At 32.3% G+C, this 18,345-nt stretch overlaps 1 protein-coding gene across 1 annotated transcript; it reads right to left on the reverse strand.

The window, feature by feature from the left end:
* Positions 1-9,026: 9,026 nt before the first annotated feature.
* Positions 9,027-10,141, reverse strand: LOC126884732 (uncharacterized). The gene is made up of 2 exons (XM_050650862.1): positions 9,838-10,141; positions 9,027-9,667 (listed from the first exon to the last, which is right to left on the reverse strand). The coding sequence occupies exons 1-2, from the start codon at positions 9,988-9,990 to the stop codon at positions 9,452-9,454; spliced, it is 369 nt and encodes a 122-aa protein (XP_050506819.1). The 5' UTR covers positions 9,991-10,141; the 3' UTR covers positions 9,027-9,451.
* Positions 10,142-18,345: the final 8,204 nt, after the last annotated feature.

Genomic DNA, 18,345 nt, shown 5'->3' on the forward strand with positions numbered 1-18,345 from the left:
GAAAAACAGAATACTTCGGCCATATAATTAGAGGACCTAAATACCATCTGCTTCGGCTTATAATACAAGGAAAAGTGGAGGGAAAGAGATGAATCGGTCGAAAGAAACTTTCATGGCTGCGTAATATTAGACAATGGTGTGGCTGCACAGTAGAAGAATTATTTCGCGCAGCAGCGTATATAGAGAGATTTCAGGAAATTGTAAACATGATGACGGCCAACGTCTGAATACAGACACGGCACCTAAAGAAGAAGAATAAACATTTGGAGTAAAAAAATGTCTACAATGAAAGAGGACTCTAATAATTTACCCCAACTAACTATAGGGTAGAACCTCACATAATGGACTCTGGCAACTCGTCAACTTCAGTTGCCAATAATTCGAGTTCATTCAATGAGGTTCTACCATCCGGGCATTGTAACCCATGTGGTAAGAGTCTTGTGATGGCTCAGGTTAAATCCAGGAATATTTTCAATATCACATCTTTTTAATAACATTATGTAACAAATTTTAAAATTTTTTGACATTTAAACGGTTTTTACTCAAACATTTTGGTGGCTCAGACATGAACATTACTGGAATTAAACACTGATGATGGAACAAGTATTCCGAAAACGTTCTGTTCTCTGATGTAACACTTTTTAGGGATGTAAAAATTTTTTTACCTTTTACAAAGTAATTTACAAGATTTTTTATGCATTTTATAAAAGATATTAATAATTTTCAAAGATAGACTTTTGAAGCCATTTTGCAATAACTTTGCCACTTTGCAGTAACAAATTAATAAAAATAACTTTGCAAACTTTCATTTAAATGGATTTTCTATACTTTTTCAGAGAAATTATATCACTTTTCTTTCAAAAATTGTCAAGAGTGCCACGAAAAAGGCTTTTATTTTGTTAATTGCTCTGGTCTACAAAGGGGAGCGTGCATTTAAGTACCTATGTATCATTAATTAAAAAAGAACGGAAAAAGGAAAATCCTCTGTTCTCTTAATAGAACTCCATCGGTGATAAGGTTCAATTTATTTGTTAGAAATTACAGAAATACAAAGATCAGAGAAGAATAAGAGAAAGATCCAGTTTTACAGAAGACAGAAGATTCGAAAATGAAAAGAAAAAAATAGTCGACCATCTTGGCAAGAAATATCAACCTTATGCTCAGGAGGTGACGATGGTTCAGCGAAGAGAACACACTTGGTGATTGGTGATTTCATAGAGCAGAATAGCCGAAGTACTTCGTCTGTTACATTCTGAAATTCTTACAGCTACTATATTATTGCAAAGGATATATTAGAAACTATTTGTGATGTTTTCACCATTCTCACGCGAAATTATAGATATTGTGCATTTTTAGAAAACTTATTAATAATCAACTATTATAAATGGGAACTAGCCACAATTTTACTAAAAAAATGATTTTATTAACGTTTCGTTGTCCACATCGGATGTCGTTTTCAAAATAAAGTTGTCAAATAGTTGACATCCGATGTGGACGTCGAACCGTTAATAAAATCATTTTTTTAGTTAAATTGTGGCTTATTTCCCAATTAGAATAGTTGATTACAAAAATGACACAAGGCAATAGCTTCAGAACAACTTATTAATAGTTTTACAAATTAACAAAAATAACTTTACAATCTCTCATGTTAAATGATTTTCTACACTTTTTCAGAGAAATTATCTCACTTTTCTTTCAAAAATTGTCAAGAGTGCCACGAAAAAGGCTTTTATTTTGCTAATTTCTCTGGTCTACAAAGGGGAGCGTGCATTTAAGTATGTATCATTAATTAAAAAAGAACGGAAAAAGAAAATACTCTGTTCTCTTAATAGAACTCCATCGGTGATAAGATTCAATTTATTTGTTAGAAATTACTTTCTGAAGTGTCACTAAAAAGTTTTCCTTCTTGGGAAGTTTCCGTGTCTTTACGACAGCAGTCTCGTCACCTGTTTTTGTTCCCTTTATCTTCAGAGGGGGTGATGTTACTCAGGTATTGTGATAAAACAATGGCGGAATTATGAAAATGAAGATCTTTGATGGTGATATTTAGGTTTATGCTTATTATGATCTTTCATGCTGGTTGTAATTAGTTGTAAAGAAGGAATATGTTAAAGGTAAAAGAAGTTATTGCGGAGAAAAGGCAATTATAAATCGTTAAAAAGTCGCTAAAGTTATTGCATCGCAAATTCCATTTGAAGGAATTTGCGATACATTTTTGGATATTTTTATTGTTTTAAGTTTATTTTTCGGGGGTAACTACAATATTATGCAAAAAATTATGTTGCATCGCAGATTTAAAATGCGTTTATCTCGAAAACAGTTGAGTTTAGCAAGATGAATGTAGTATACCTTTTTGATACAAGGTGTCTAAAATTTTTTTTCCAAATTAAATTTATTGAGACAAAAAGAAGAATGTATGTAATTTATTTAATTCAAAATACATTTTAGTGTTATCAAAAAATATGAAAAAATGTTTATTTGACAAATAAATATTGTTTTCGCTTAAATTAAATGATCAAACTGCCAAGAAGCAGGTGGGTGGCAGCTAAAACATCGAATTTAAGCGAAAAACAATATTTATCTGTCAAATAAACATCTTTTCCTGTTTTCTGATCACAGTAAAATGTATTTTGAATTAAATAAGTTACATACAATTTTTCTTTTTGTCTCAATTAATTTAATTCAGAAATTTTTTTTTGTGTACCCTGTATAAATAATTGTACGTTATCACGCCCAGATGGATGGATCACTAGTATGATATATACGCCAAAAAGTCATAATTTGAAAATAATCATCGACCTGTTCCGGGATTTATTTCCAAAATCGCCCGTTCACGAAAAAATGAATTTATTCCAACCTTTACGTACTCACTGTATATAAAAAAAGAATGGAATAACCATATACGTAACCAGGGGAGGTTTTGGGGGTTATAACCCCCCCATTGGGATGTACTTTGAGCTCTATAGTCTTAACACCATAGCCCTCAGAGACCTTCCAGTAGTTGTAACCCTCCCTTTAGGATCATCCTGGTTACGACTATGGGAATAACCACATAAGCAGAATGGGGAGACCCGTATTATACACATAAAATAGAAAGAGATCAATCGGCAGAAACAGTATTGGACGACAGCGAAAAAGATGGAGTGACATCCTTCCACATAGAGGTATGTGAACAAGCAGAATTTCTTATAAAGAAAAAGAAGAAGAATCTCTTTCTACAACTTGTTTTTTAGAATCTTACAAACAAACTAAAACTGATAGAAAGTTATACATTTTTCTAATTGCCCTATTTTATTCACCTACTTATTTTTATTTACGGTAGAATAAAGGTATACATAATAGTAGGCTTACCATAATTACGAAGAGCCAAACCGGGACGCAGAAGATGAAGAGGCTCATTTTCGTTTTGCTTTTCGTTTAGTTTGTGTAAAAAATGTGAATATATTTTTTATGAGAAAAAGAGATAAAGTACAATACAAACAACACTAAAAATTTGACCAGTTATATTATTTATTTATTTATTTTTATAAAATTATATTTGCCATAAAATTCAGTACATGACATGTTCAAGTTGAGTTTGCACGTAAACAAGGCATATTCTTCCTCCCGATCGTCAGACCACATTTTTTTCATCCGTGAAAAAATTCTCTCCAGTGGCGCTGAAGTACCGGGTAGACACATAGTAAACTCCATAATTTTTTTAATTCAGCACCTCAATACGATACTTGTGAAAATGGGTGAATAGCTGGACCCATTTCTCGGAATAACTAGTTTCATTAGAATTTTGGAAGAAGCCTTTTACCACAGTATAAAGAGGGGCAGTAGAACCACTCTCCGAAAAATTGGAAGTAAAATCTGTAGTCGCGCATGGCGACCGCGCAATGTTCTTAGTCGCTTTTGCCCCACTCTCGCATTGCTAGTCGCATAGAAACGTACGGGTTTTAACAGGGAAAACCCGCATCCACCACTGGTGAATTATCAAGTGCGTACTGCCGGTATTACTTCTTGAGATCAAAGTGCCGACAGAGAAGTGGTTTTACTGTCCCTTTTTATACTGTGCCTTTTACCATTAACACCTCATCAAATAACTCATCAATCTTTATTTGGGTTTTCGATTGAGGTTTTTGCATTTTATTTATATTTTTTGCTGCTTTTTCGATGTCACTCCAGTTAAGCTCATTTTTCAAGCAGAACTACTCAAAATCTTCGGCTCCGCCGAAGATCTTTTCCCACAATTCTAAATAAGAAATGCAGCGCTCATAGAAAGCGTGAACGTCACTAATGAAGTTTTCGACATTTATCAACATTTATCGACATTTCAACATTATCATTAAATTTATTTAAGAGTTTTAAAAAAATTTGTTTTTCATCCTGTTTTGAAGATTGTTTTTTAACTTTTGTGAACTCCATACCTACATCTGTCACAGTTGAGTTAGTCTTTTCCATAGACTAAACGGTTTTGTTGAATACATTTAACTGTCCGAGCACAAACCAAAAGTAAAGTGCTCCCAGTTCTGTTGTGAAGAAATTTAGCAATGCGAGAGGGTAGTTTACTTGAGCAAGAAAATAAGATTTCAAGCATTAGTGTAGCGGCAGTATCCTTTCCACAGCTGGTAATAAAGACAGCAATCTTGTATTTCCATGTTTCACTAATTTTTTGAACTCGATGACAGCTGTCTCACAAAACTCTTTTAAGTTTGTAACGCGTACTATACGGTATATATACAAAAATATTTGTATATTTTTACAATGATTGCTTGTATTTCGACAGGAAGACCATTAACTGCATGTTGAATTATTTTGTGAACGATGTGTGCGCTGGAACAAATGCCTTTTATGGTAACGCCGATAACTTCCTTGAACCTGGAATAGACGTTGTTGTTGTCTCGCCAGTTTTCCCTCCGAAATTCGTATTACAGTTATCACCACAGAAAGCTGCCATCTTGTTTTCTATTTAGTGTTTTTTTATTATCGACATTATGTGATTTGCCAAGATTTCAGACGTTTCTCCGGCGACAAATTAAAAATCGAGTAACTTGACAGACAGATATTCTGTCTCAGGTACCAAGTACCTAACAACTTTTGGTGCCTGTAAATTGAACATCATGTATGTTTGATGTATCTGTTGAAATGCCCGAAAATTTGCATTCTTTTAGCTCGTTGTGTAGTTCATCTCTTGCCATCGGTGCGAGGTGCAATCACTCCCGTGATGATCGCTTAGCACTTGGTGCGTGTAGACCCCAATTTGGGCTCAAACAGCTTCGATATTTATTTTGAGGAGCAATCAGATGTCTTAAATTTATGTATTATTGTGGATTGCTATATGGAATGCAAAAGTAGCTTCTTTAGCAGCAATGGAAAGTTCATTTTCTACGGGTTCAGCATTTTTGAAAAACGATGTTATGGTAGATGAGTTTGCAATGGTACTTGCGCTGGACTTGTGTTTTGAGCACTTTAGACGATCCTTGATCAATGGCTTGGGTGTCGGTGTTGTTCAAGTTTGACCGGGACACTAATGCAAACCGGCCGGGACGCCGGGACAGGGATCTCAAACCGGGACCGTCCCGGTCAAACCGGGACGTATGGTAAGCCTACATAATAGGTATATAGGGTGAGGCAGATAAAGGGCCTATTAGAAATATCTCGAGAACTAAAGGTAACAGAATCATGAAAATTGTAGTACAGGGGTTTTGAGGTATGAGCTATTTAATGAAAATATTTTGGTCTCTTTGCTACTTCCGGTTATACCGGAAGTTGATTGTAACTTCGTTTTTTTTTAATGGGACACCCTGTATATTTTTACATTTTTGGATTCTGCTTAATGTCTTCTTTCTTAAAATATGAGGTTTTGTAATATTATACAGGGTAGTTTAAAAGATACATAATTGCGATTTTTTATAAATTTTGTAGGAAACTTCACACCCTGTAGAATTGTACAGATTTGATATCAAAAACTCCATTTATGTTTAAGTAATTTTTAATATAGTCTGTTATTATTAAAATTTATTAATATAGCGAAATGTTTCATTTTAGTATACAGGGTTGGTCGAAACTCGGAATGAGTATTTTTTGAGTTTTCTTAAATGGAACACCCTGTATTTTAGTATTTAACTGAAATGGTATTTTATAGTATTTTTTTATTTCTTAAGCATTCCCCATACCTAACTTATTTAATTTGTAAGTTATTCGTAGTTCTTTAAGCCAAACATTAACTGCATAAAAAATTACGTGAAATTTTATTAGGTTTGCCGTGAAAATATTCAATCATAAATATTTTTGAAGTTATACTTCTTTACCGGCGATAGAGGGTGATTTTTTTATATGTTAAAACCTATCAGCCCGGCGCATGCGCATTATAACTTTGTTCTGATTGGATGTTCAAATGACATGTCAAAAATTATCCGATATGGCAGCTGTGGTTTGGAGGTAAAGGTAAAGGTAAACAAATGTATAATATATTAGTTTTATTGTTGTGAGGACAGAAACAAAAAAGTTTATAATATTGTAGTGACTTTTAAATAGTTTTTAAAAGCAACAGGTACGTAATAATTGTTAATGTATCATGAGTATAAACCTACCTATTTGATCTGCCAAAATACATAGTATGTAATACTTTTATTTATATAATTTGATTACCATCAAAATTTCTATCAATATTCACCTAATATATTGTTTTTTTACTCTATGTTTTGTTGTATTTTTTCAATTCTAAATCATTTCAATTCAAAATTAAAATAATTTGATCAATTTTCAAAATATCACAAGTTTAATCCGTTTAGTTACTCGATCTTCGTAAATAATGACACATAGTGTCCGTGGCTAAGCGGAGAAGGCGTATGAATTCCAATACCAACCGCTCTTATCAGCGCTATTTCGAGTCCCAATAGAAACTTTCTTTTTTGTTTTTTTTAATACATTTTATGATTGTAAGTATATTTATTATATAATTGTATTTTCAGAAAATACGTATTTAGTTAAAAAAATTTTCGACAATTAATGTTCAGACATCATTTGTGGCTTGTTTAATGTGTTTGTGTGTGTTTTATTCTTTTATTATTTTAATTTTTGGCACTGTTCTAATAAAAATGTTTGAGAAGTAGTAAGTATAAATTAGTTTAATATTTAAACAAAATATAAATAAAAAGTATATTAATTTCGTTTAAATCATATAATAGAAGTATAACTTCTTACGTGCGTACAAAGTACACACACATTCTTTTATTTTGAAAATAAATACAAGTTAATCTAGAATGATCCTTAATTTATTAATATTGGATGAGATACCAAAATGCCTACGTTGTTAAGATTGTTGGTGCATAAAATATTAATAAAAACAAACCATATTCTAGCTAGTTGGCTATGGCTTTGACACTAAACTTGATTAAACAGTAGACATTATATTACTTTTATAGTTCCAGTCAGTGGCGCACCTAGAATTTTCCTCTGGGAGGGGTTGGCTTGGACACCGAATTTTTTTTGTATTGTTTGTGAAAAACAAGTTACATTTTCCTATAGACGAGCATATAAACCATTACGTTATGTAACCTTTTGCGTTTTATTCGAGGGAGCTTTCGGAAAATTCTTGAATGCTCGGCATGAGGGACAAATGAAAATTGCATTATTGTAAACGGAAAATGCATTTTCCAAAGTGCTTCTTAAAGTGTCAAAAAATAAAAATTAAAAACTCGGAAAATAATCATGGAAATGAGTTCAATTTTTATACTCGGGGGTTTTGAGGTCGTTGAACAGATATATGGGGTCGGCGAAGCTGTAAGAGGTACCTGGTGCTCGGTAGACACGTCGTCTGCAGTAGTTTTATGGAAATTTATTATGAAAATCATTGAAACTTATTATTCCGAGGTGTTCGAGGTCGCTGAACACGAATATTGCTTCGGCGATGCTGTAAGAGGTACCTGGTAGGTATCTATATTATCTCCTGGAGTTTTGCAATAAATATTGTATGGAAGATGCTGTATGAGTATGAATTACCTGGTGCCCGGACTCGACTTCGTCTTCTGGAGTTTTATAGAAATTCGTTCAAAAATTCAACGGTGAGTAACAATAACAGTAAGTTGTTTTAGTTCAGAGCGCAAATTATGAAAAAAAAATAAATCGAATTTTTTTTCACTATTAATAATAATTTCTATTATTACGTATTTTTTATGGGAAATAAGCCACAATTTTACTAAAAAATGAATTTATTAACGTTTCGAAGCCCAAATCGGGTTTCGTTGTCAAAATACAAAATAATATTAAAATAAAACAAACATGTTGTTGCTAAGTAAAAAAATTCTTCTAATAATTTATTTAATCTGACTCATTTATATTGGCAATTCAGACGTATATTATACATTTTAAAGTAGAAGACTTTAAAATGATATCGCCAATATTTATGAGTTGCGTTCCTGGTATTAGTTTTTTGAAGGTAGATTAAATGTAAGACCAAATACTTACGATGTCGGGATAGTATCACGAGGTTTTTTCCTGGTTTTCCCTCGTGATTTACTATGGAATCTCTAACGCAAGAATTTTACTGTCATCGTTGCATTTGGTTGTCTTTTTAAAGACAGATCACATGCTATGATTTTTTTGCGACGGATATTCTTGAGTTGGGATTGATTTCATGTAATCGAATGAACTATCTTTTAGTAAAGTCGTCCCAGGAACGCAACTCATAAATATTGGCGATATCATTTTAAAGTCTTCTACTTTAAAATGTATAATATACGTCTGAATTGCCAATATAAATGAGTCAGATTAAATAAATTATTAGAAGAATTATTTTACTTAGCAACAACATGTTTGTTTTATTTTAATAGTATTTTGTATTTTGACAACGAAACCCGATTTGGGCTTCGAAACGTTAATAAATTCATTTTTTAGTAAAATTGTGGCTTATTTCCCATAAAAAATACGTAATTATAAAAATGCCACAAGGAAATAGCTTCAGAACAACAATAATTTTTATAGTTGCCTTAAAAACCCCGGAATAACAAGTTTCAACTAATTGAAGAGCTTATTGCAACATAATGGTAAGCCACAAAATAATAAAACCGAGATATCAATGTTTAAAGTTTTAAAAAAATCTAAAAAATATTGGTTTAAATGTAAAAACCTGAACGCTTGTTAGTTAGTTATATTAGTTATTAAAATACATGTACATTTATTATTTCACAAAAAAAACACATATTTATATTAAAAAAATAAGTTTATTAAAAAAAATGTGGCTTAACATGTTCTTACATTTAAAAAATCGCAATACAAAAAAATCAACTAAGTTCTGTTTCTACAATTTCCACTTCTTCATTAACTTCAGAAGCTGCGTTTAACTGATTATAAAAAGTGTGGTAGACTGGCGGGATATAAGGTAACAAACTTTTTATATTGTCCAGTTTATTTTTCGCAATTTTCAGAGGTTCGTTATATTTCTTGGGAATGTTTGACAACTCTATTATTGCAGGTCTGCCTTTCCGTAAAACGGAATTTTCTTCGCCAATTTCACGTGAACTAATAATCGTCTTGGTTTTCTTAGAAGTATACTGTAACTTTTTCTTTCATTTCGATCATAGTGTTCCTCATTTAGTTGTCTCCATCTTGTTGGTTTTTTCTTCTCTGGATTAACCTCCTTATCTTTAAAAAGCCTGGGTATTGGTTCCTGCAATTCATCCTAGAACAACAAAAAGAGACTGTATTACACTCTAGAATTTGCGAATATTTCAAAAATTTTATATCAATAACTCGATAAGCCACATGGCATACCATATTGTTCCATGTAATATATATGAATATTTTTGTGCAAAAACATGGTAAGCCAAAAAATCAGAAAATAAAGCTTACCTCACTAGATTGAGACGGAAAATCATCGCCACTGGGCTTATAGTCTTTGTCTGCTACACTGTCATCCCTATCATCAATAAAATTGACATTTAAACTGCTATTTTCGCTTAAAACCGCTCTTAATTCAGCACGTGCACCTGATGTCGACGCCATTTTAATGTGGCTTACCACGTTTTACGCGAAAAAGTGAACAGAAATGGGCGATTGTATAAACACGATACAGCAATAACTCCGCCATCTATTGCAGTAATCACCAAATAATTTTTATATGGCTTAACGTAGGTTTCTTTAAATACATAATGCAATAAAAGAGAATTCTGTAGAATTGTGGCTTACCATTATGTTGCAATAAGCTCTTCAATTGTATTACGAATTTTCATAATATTCCCGGAGACGACGTCGATACAGGGCACCAGGTATCTCGTTTAGCATCTTCGTTGGAATATTCGTGTTCAGCGATCTCAAGACCCCGAGATAATAAAATTCAACTATTTTCATAGCGAATTTCTATAAAATTCCACGAGATGACGTAGATTCCTGGCACCAGACACCTCTTACAGCTTCGCCGACCCTACATTCCTGTTTAGCAACCTCAAAATCCTCCGAATATGAAAATTGAACTCATTCCCATGATTATTTTTTGAGTTGTGAATTTATATTTGGTGAACACTTTGAGATGCACTTTGAAAAATGCATTTTATGCCTACAATAATGCAATTTTCATTTGTTCCTCATGCCAAGTATTCAAGAATTTCCCTGGAGCTCTCCCGAATCGAATGCAAAAGGTTTCATAATCCGTCTTACTTTAAAAAAGTTAGAAGTTTAGGCGATTTTAGTGCTTTTTTTCCTCGCCTACTACTATTCTTTATATATCTTTGTTATATGCCCTGGGAGGGGTTTTAACCCCCAAAACCCCTCCCTGGGTACGTCACTGGTTCCAGTTGCTTTGTTACCATTACTAATATACATTTTTGTAATGAGGAACTGATTAGTAAAGTTTTTGTTCTAGGAGAGTATAACAAAAATGTACTACTAGCAATATAGTCCAGGAACTGAAGCTTTTCACCTCGCAATTTTTACAGAATGGACCGATTTGCTTGAAAATTTGAGAACAAGTAGTGGATAGTCCAAGGATTAAAATCTTTATGATGCCGAAAGGCGCTTTTACCATGGGGGTGGTTGCCACCCCATCCCGGGGGTGGAAATTTTTTATTATATTTTGACCGCAAAAGTTGATAAAAACATTCATTCTAAGCAAAAAAGTTTCTATACATTTTTTTGATAAAATGAATAGTTTTCGATTTATTCGCTATCGAAAGTGTTAGTTTTATATCGAAAAAATAAGTGTTTTTCAATAATATATTAATTTACGATTCACCCAATTTTGGCCGTACAAAAATTTTCTCAAACCAATTTCTTGGGAATTAGATAACCTACAATTTCATATTTAAACATTTTTTCGTATCTCTGATGCTAATGTTTCTATTCTGAAGAAATCGACATTTTTACCAAACTACAAAAATTCGTTATTCGCTTTTAACTCCAGTTTTTTAAAAGCTAATCTTTCTAAGCCAGTCAAACTTCTAGAATCTATTAATAATACATAAATAAAGAAGAATGAATAAGGCCAATGACTAAAAACACCGCTAACTTACATTATTATGCTTCTAATTGGATTTCTCCTTTTTTTTTTTCTAAAAAATATATTGATTTTTTAACCGTAACTTTTCTATTTTTGATTTTAGAAAGTTTGGCAAAAAAGAATTTTGTAGGTTTTTATAAGGTCTATAAGTCTATTAATATTAATTCTTTTTAAAATCCTCAGTCGCAAAAAGAGGTGACTTTGAAAGGGTTGGTAAAGGTGGTTTTTGCATGTTATTACAAGTCTTAATTATCCATAGCTCACTAAATTTTCGCTTTAGTAAAAATTTTTGCAAACCAGTTTCTTGAGAATTAAATAAGCTACAATTTCATATTTACACATTTTTTCGTATCTCTGATGCTAATCTTTCTATTCTGAAGAAAAGGCCATTTTTTTCCAAACTACAAAAATTCGTTATTCGCTTTTAACTCCATTTTTTTAAAAACTAATCATTCTAAGCCTGTCAAACTTCTAGAGCCTATTAATAATATAAAAATAAAGAAGACCAAATAAGGTTAATGACTAATTTTAATTAGGGTGGTGATTAGGAGGTTGCTTCGGATCACTTTTTCGCTGAAAAAAGTAGGGACTAACATTCTTTTCAATATACGTCACTCAATTTTTGAGCTAAAGACTTTCTTTTTATTTCTGGAGATAGATATTTTCAAATGCTTTAAATTAGTTTGAACAAGTTATCCTCGAAAAATGCATAGTTTTGCCGTCTTTTGACTTTGAAACTACAGTATTTAGCATTTTACCAAGAAGAGCTATGATTTAATAATGTATTATAGCTCGATTACTATTGGTCTTAAAAAAATTAAAAGAAACGGTTTTGTTTATTGTTTCAAAAGGTACATTTTTGTTAAGTAAAGTTGTTTTGATAAAATGAAAACTTTTGGAGTTATTAGCCGAAAACTTGTTAACAACCATTGATTTTTTCGATATAAAACTAACACTTTCGATAGCGAATAAATCGAAAACTATTAATTTTATGAAAAAAATGTATAGAACGTCTTTTGCTTAGAATGAATGTTTTTACTAACTTTTGCGGTCAAAATATAATAAAAAATTTCCACCCCCGAGATGGGGTGACAACCACCCCCATGGTAAAAGCGCCTTTCGGCATCATATAGATTTTGATCCTTGGACTATCCACTACTTATTCTCAAATTTTTAAGCAAACCGATCCATTCTGTAAAAATTGCGAGGTTTTGTCCTATTTTAAGCTTCATTACTTGGACTAATAAGAATTTATCATCTGCAACTCCCTGATAGACGACAACCAAGAAGAAAAACTTTTCAAAGTTTACTAGAATAGTTTCGGCGTACTAGACACTTAGATTCTGAAAACGTTAATACTAATATGCAGATTCTCAGTAACACTAACATTTAATTCATTTTAATCATTTACAATAGTTTTTGTTCGATCAAATTTCTCGTAATCTAAATGTCCAGTTCGTTGAAACCCCTCTAGTAAATTTTGAAAAGTTTCCCTTTTTGTCGTCATCTATCATGGAATTGCTGATGATAAATTCTTATTGCTAGTACCACATTTTTATTTGTTGTCTCCTAGAACAAAAAAACATCTGAATCAGTTCCTCTGGAAAAACTGGAACTTCAAAAATAGTAGAATGTTTAAGCAAAGTAAATGTTTAAGCATATTTGGTGTCAAAGCCATAGCCAATTAGATAGAATATTGTATGTTTTTATTAATATTAAACACACCAGCAATCTTAACTACGTAGGTATTTTGATATATCAACCAGTATTAACAAGTTAGGGATAAGTCGAGATTAATATGTGTTTATTTTCGAAAAATTGTTTATGATTGAATATTTTCACGACAAACGTAATCAAATTGCACCCAATTTTTGTTGCAATTAATGTTTGGCTTAAAGAACTACGAATTACTTACAAATTAAAGCAGTTAGGTATAGGGAATGCTTAAGAAATAAAAAAGTACTATAAAATATCATTTCATTACAATACAAAAATACCGGGTGTTCCATTTAAGAAAACTCATTCCGAGTTTCGACCAACCCTGTATACTAAAATTAAACATTTTGCTATATTATTAATTTTTAATAATAACAGACTATATTGAAAATCACTAGAACATAAATGGTGTTTTTGATATCAAATCAGTAGGGGAACAAGGGGCTTGTTGTAACAGGGGTAAGCAGGGCCGCGTTTAGGTCAATTGACGCCCTAGGCAATTCTCTAGTAGCCGCCCTTCAAACATGTACCATTTTTGCGAAAAAAAAATTGCAGAAATTTTTATTTAAATAAGAATACACTAAAAATGTATTTAAACTACGATGTTTATATATCTATAACAGAAAAAATTGTCATTCGAGTTCGATCACATCAGAGACTTCTTTTCAAAAAAAAAATTTTTTCTTGACAAAATCGACAAATTGTTAACACCTTCTTGGATCATACTTGATGGAAAATTATTTTTAATTCTTGACATTTTCGAAAATGACCTTTCACCGGACACGTTGGCAACTGGGATGCACAAATAAATGTGCAAAGCAATTTAAAAATTAGGGAAAATATCTTTCAATCCACTTAGTGCAGTCACTGAAGGTTTTCACCTCCGATTTCGTTGAACCTTCATCGATTTTCATGAAAATTGGTGAGTATTTAGAGGATACATCAAGGAACAAAGGTGACATGATGCCAACTTGCGTTTTCCCTTCCCGGGGGTGAAAATTATTTTTTTTAAATAATACCATAAATCGATAGAGACAAATGCTAAACAAAATTTGTTATATAAAGTTATTAATATAAATCAATACTTTTTGAGTTATTAAAGATCAAATCAAAGATTTTATTTTTCGTAAAAAAATGCATGTTTTAAAGCTGTTTTTACGTATAACTCAAAAACTATAAGCTTTTACAAAAAAGTTATTATTACTAAAATTAAAGATAAAAAAAAGCTGAATACACTCCTCACTTAAAGAACTAAACTAATGTTAATTCAAAGTGAGCTATGGGTAACTGAATGTAATTTTTTTCGACGAGTACTCAAATCTAACGCTTGGTTCACACAATAAGAATTTTGACCGTGCGGTGGTTAAAATCTACAGAGTGGCTCGAGAAATCATATGGAATCTCTCTCCCTTCACCGCTTGAAACGTTCGGTGAAGGGAGAAAGGTTCCATATGATTGCTCAAGCTACTATGTAAATTTCAACCATCGTACGTTCAAAATTCTTGTAGTGTGTTTCGAGCGTTTGTATCCAAGCTTAAATAACGGGAAAACGATGCATTTTATAAAATATACCTGCTAAGCACTTGTCAAAGTACATCGGAGTACCTTTTAGAACTTTTTAGGAAAAAGTAAAAAATAAAACATACGCTATTTCCGCAAAAATTTTAATTCCTAGTAATCCTTAGAAGAATTTCTTTATATTAGCATAAGTAATGATTTCAACAATTTTGACCGGTTTAGAATGAATATTTTTGAAAAAAAGATTAAATTTAAAAAAGTCAGAATTTGTCAAATTATATCTTGATTTTCATTTTATTTTGACAATAACTCTAAAAATACTCAATATACGTAAAAAGTGATATATGTATAACCAAATTTTAGTTTTTTCTGTATAAAATATTTTACCTTTTTACTATTTCTGTAGGGTAAAAATAACCAAGATAGAAACGTTTAGAGCTTAAATTTTGCTGCGAAAACCATGTAGCCGAGGTTATTTAACGTTTTATTTTTAAAAAAGTAAGTAGTTTAGAAGATCATATTCAACGTGATTTAATAGCCATTAAAATTAACTTTCAAATGCTTTTTAGGAAAACCTGATATATGTAACCACTCACCAATTTTCATGCACATCGATGGAGGTTCAACGAAATCGGAGGTAATAGCTCATATCCACCTTCAGTGACTGCACTAACTCTTCTTTAAATATTAAGATATGTCAATTGGTGATTTTATTGTGGTATCCAAATGACCCTTTAAGTGAATGCATTCATGTTATCTTGGTCGTCTTTAATTTGTATCAGATTTTCAGCTTCTTTAATAATTTCTTCATTGCTTAATTTCGGCGATAAGATTCCAGACGTCTATTTAGGTCTCTTATCAGAGTGTCGATCATAATATAGAATGTGTGGATTTTCATCTCATCACTAGCTGAAACGTTAAGTTCATCATCGGCCCTCTCGTCAAATTGAATTTTTCTTTTTCTCTTTCTTATTTCTTTATATTTTTTATTTGAGCACAATTTTTTGGCTTCCTGTAATTTGAAAGAGCTTCATACTCTTGAATGGCAGAACCCAGATCCATAATTATTTATATATACAAATATTTTTTGTACAGTATTTTTGCCGCCCTCTCATAATGTGCCGCCCTAGGCAACTGCCTATATTGCCTAATGGATAAAGCAGCCCTGGGGGTAAGTAGTAACATGGCTTTTTCGTAGGTTATTTAACCGTTTTTAACTAATTTAGCTGACTCAATCTTATTCTCTTATCGCCCTGCAAATGACACCGTCTAGCCAGTCATGCAGTCATCCTCCTATAGTTGCAAATAGTAGTTTTGTGCACGTGCTTCATTTGGATGAGGTAATTTAAAATTTGACTCTCATAAAATTTTGGTTATCGCTATTGTTTTAAACGGAAATGAAACTTTCGGTGTTTATTTCTTTTCTAAATTTAGTTATACTTTGATGTTGCTTAACGATTTTACGATTAGCAAGATATTTTAACAAAACGTTGGGGCTTGTTGTAACATGTTACAAATTTCGCTGAATCTTACTACATTTATGATCTACAATATAAAAACGTATTATTTAGTTTAGTAATAGTCCAGAATGAGACAACATAAAAGAAAATCAGAAAGGGCAACTCAAGGCAACTTAGGAGGTCTAAGTATCTGAAGGGCTCACAAGTAAATCCTGCCCCGATATACCATAACCAATGGCAACTCAAAGCCAGAAAGTGAAAGTCTACCAGTTAGGTTCAGCGGAAATTTTAGATAATCAATGTAGCATAAAGCAAGCAAGTAAAAGAGCACGGACTGTGTCATGTATCTTGATACCGATATAGAAAAAAAGAAAAACATTAAGAGTCTACAAGTGGGCTGTACTAAACCAGGGATAGCTTTTACAGCCGAAGAAGAAAGTAAAATGGCTTCGTATATTCTGAAGTGCACCGAAATATATTTTGGACTAATTCCCATGAAGATGCGAAAACTGCTTTACCAATGTGCTGTGAAACTCAGTGCTAAACAACTTCTTTCTTCTTGGTATCAAAATTATAAGGTTGGTCCAGACTGGGTTCAAAATTTTATGCGTAGAAATCTACATTTATATTTAAGAATATCGGAAGCCACGTTATTAAGTCGAGCAACATCTTTCAACAGGATCAACGTTGGTATTTTCTGCGAAATATTCCAAAAGATTCGAATTTTCGTAATGTTACAACCTGCCCCAATAGATGTTACAACTAGCCCCAAGCGCGGGGTAAGTTGTAACAATGCACTTTTTTTGGTAAAATACTAGTTGATTAAAAAATACCAGTCTTTTTAACTTTTCTTCAGTTCAATTTTGTTCAGAAAGAGTTAAACTGACGTTTAGTGTTTAATTAGTGATAATTGGGAAAATAGCTGTCAAGATATATTTGATTTTATGAAAATTGTTACAACTAGCCCCCTGCTCCCCTACAATTCTACCAACGGCGGATCCAGCAACCTTGCAAGGAGGGGGCAATGAAATAAAAATTTTCTCGTCAGGATTCTTTTTCGGAATAGGCTGTTACTTTATTTTTCTTCATGTACCATGTCCTTTCAGAATATTTGTTACCATCATAGCTATCTTAGTTTTATTCATTGCCACCTTAAATCAACCACGAAGTGCTTCTTCGTCCTGGACTGCGTTTGCCTTCTATTTTCACTTGTATAATATTTTGTAGCAACCTATATTTGAAACTTCCAATTGCTTGTCCAAAATACTCCACTTTTCTCTTCTTGATGCCTTCTTTAATCTCAGTAGTCTTGCTGAGACGTTCTAGTATTGTGGAGTTTCGAATTTTCTTCACCCAAGATACTTTTCAAATTTTTCTATAGATCCACATTTCGAAAGCCTCAAGGCGATTTAGGCTAGTAGATCGATTTTATTCACAGTCCAAGACTCGACACCATAGAGTAAGACAGAGAACACGTACTTTGGAGAAGGAATTCTGAATTAAGTTTCATTCCGTTATTCAGTTATCAACAGAACACAAAACCCACTATTTATTTTCAATCGTAATTATCTCTTTCTTAAAAAAGGCGACACCAGGCGAAGTCTCAAGGAGGGGGCAATTGACCCCATTGACCCCCCTTGGATCCGCGCCTGAATTCTACAGGGTGTGAAGTGTGCTACAAAATTTATAAAAAATCGCATTTATCTTTTAAACTACCCTGTATAATATTACAAAACCTCATATTTTAAGAAAGAAGACATCGAGCAGAATCCAAAAATCTAAAAATATACAGGGTGTCCTATTTAAAAAACGAAGTTACAATCAACTTCCGGTATAACCGGAAGTAGCATAAAGACCAAAATATTTTCATTAAATAGTTCATACCTCAAAACCCCTGTATTGCAATTTTTATGATTCTCTTACCTTTAGTTCTCGAGTAATTTCTAATAGGCCCTTTTATCTGCCTCACCCTGTATATGTCATGACTGAACTTCATACATTTCAATTCAATACTGACTGACATGTAATTTACTGCAAAATCGATGAAATGAATAATGTAATTTCATATCTCATTTGAAATCAAATAGGAAAATACTTCATGTGCTTCGATACTTTTTAAACTTTTTAATTCAATTGTAATTAAAGATTTTATCTGGTAATATTTGTAATATC

Source organism: Diabrotica virgifera, chromosome 5, assembly GCF_917563875.1.
Source record: "Diabrotica virgifera virgifera chromosome 5, PGI_DIABVI_V3a".
Lineage (NCBI taxonomy): Eukaryota > Metazoa > Arthropoda > Insecta > Coleoptera > Chrysomelidae > Diabrotica > Diabrotica virgifera.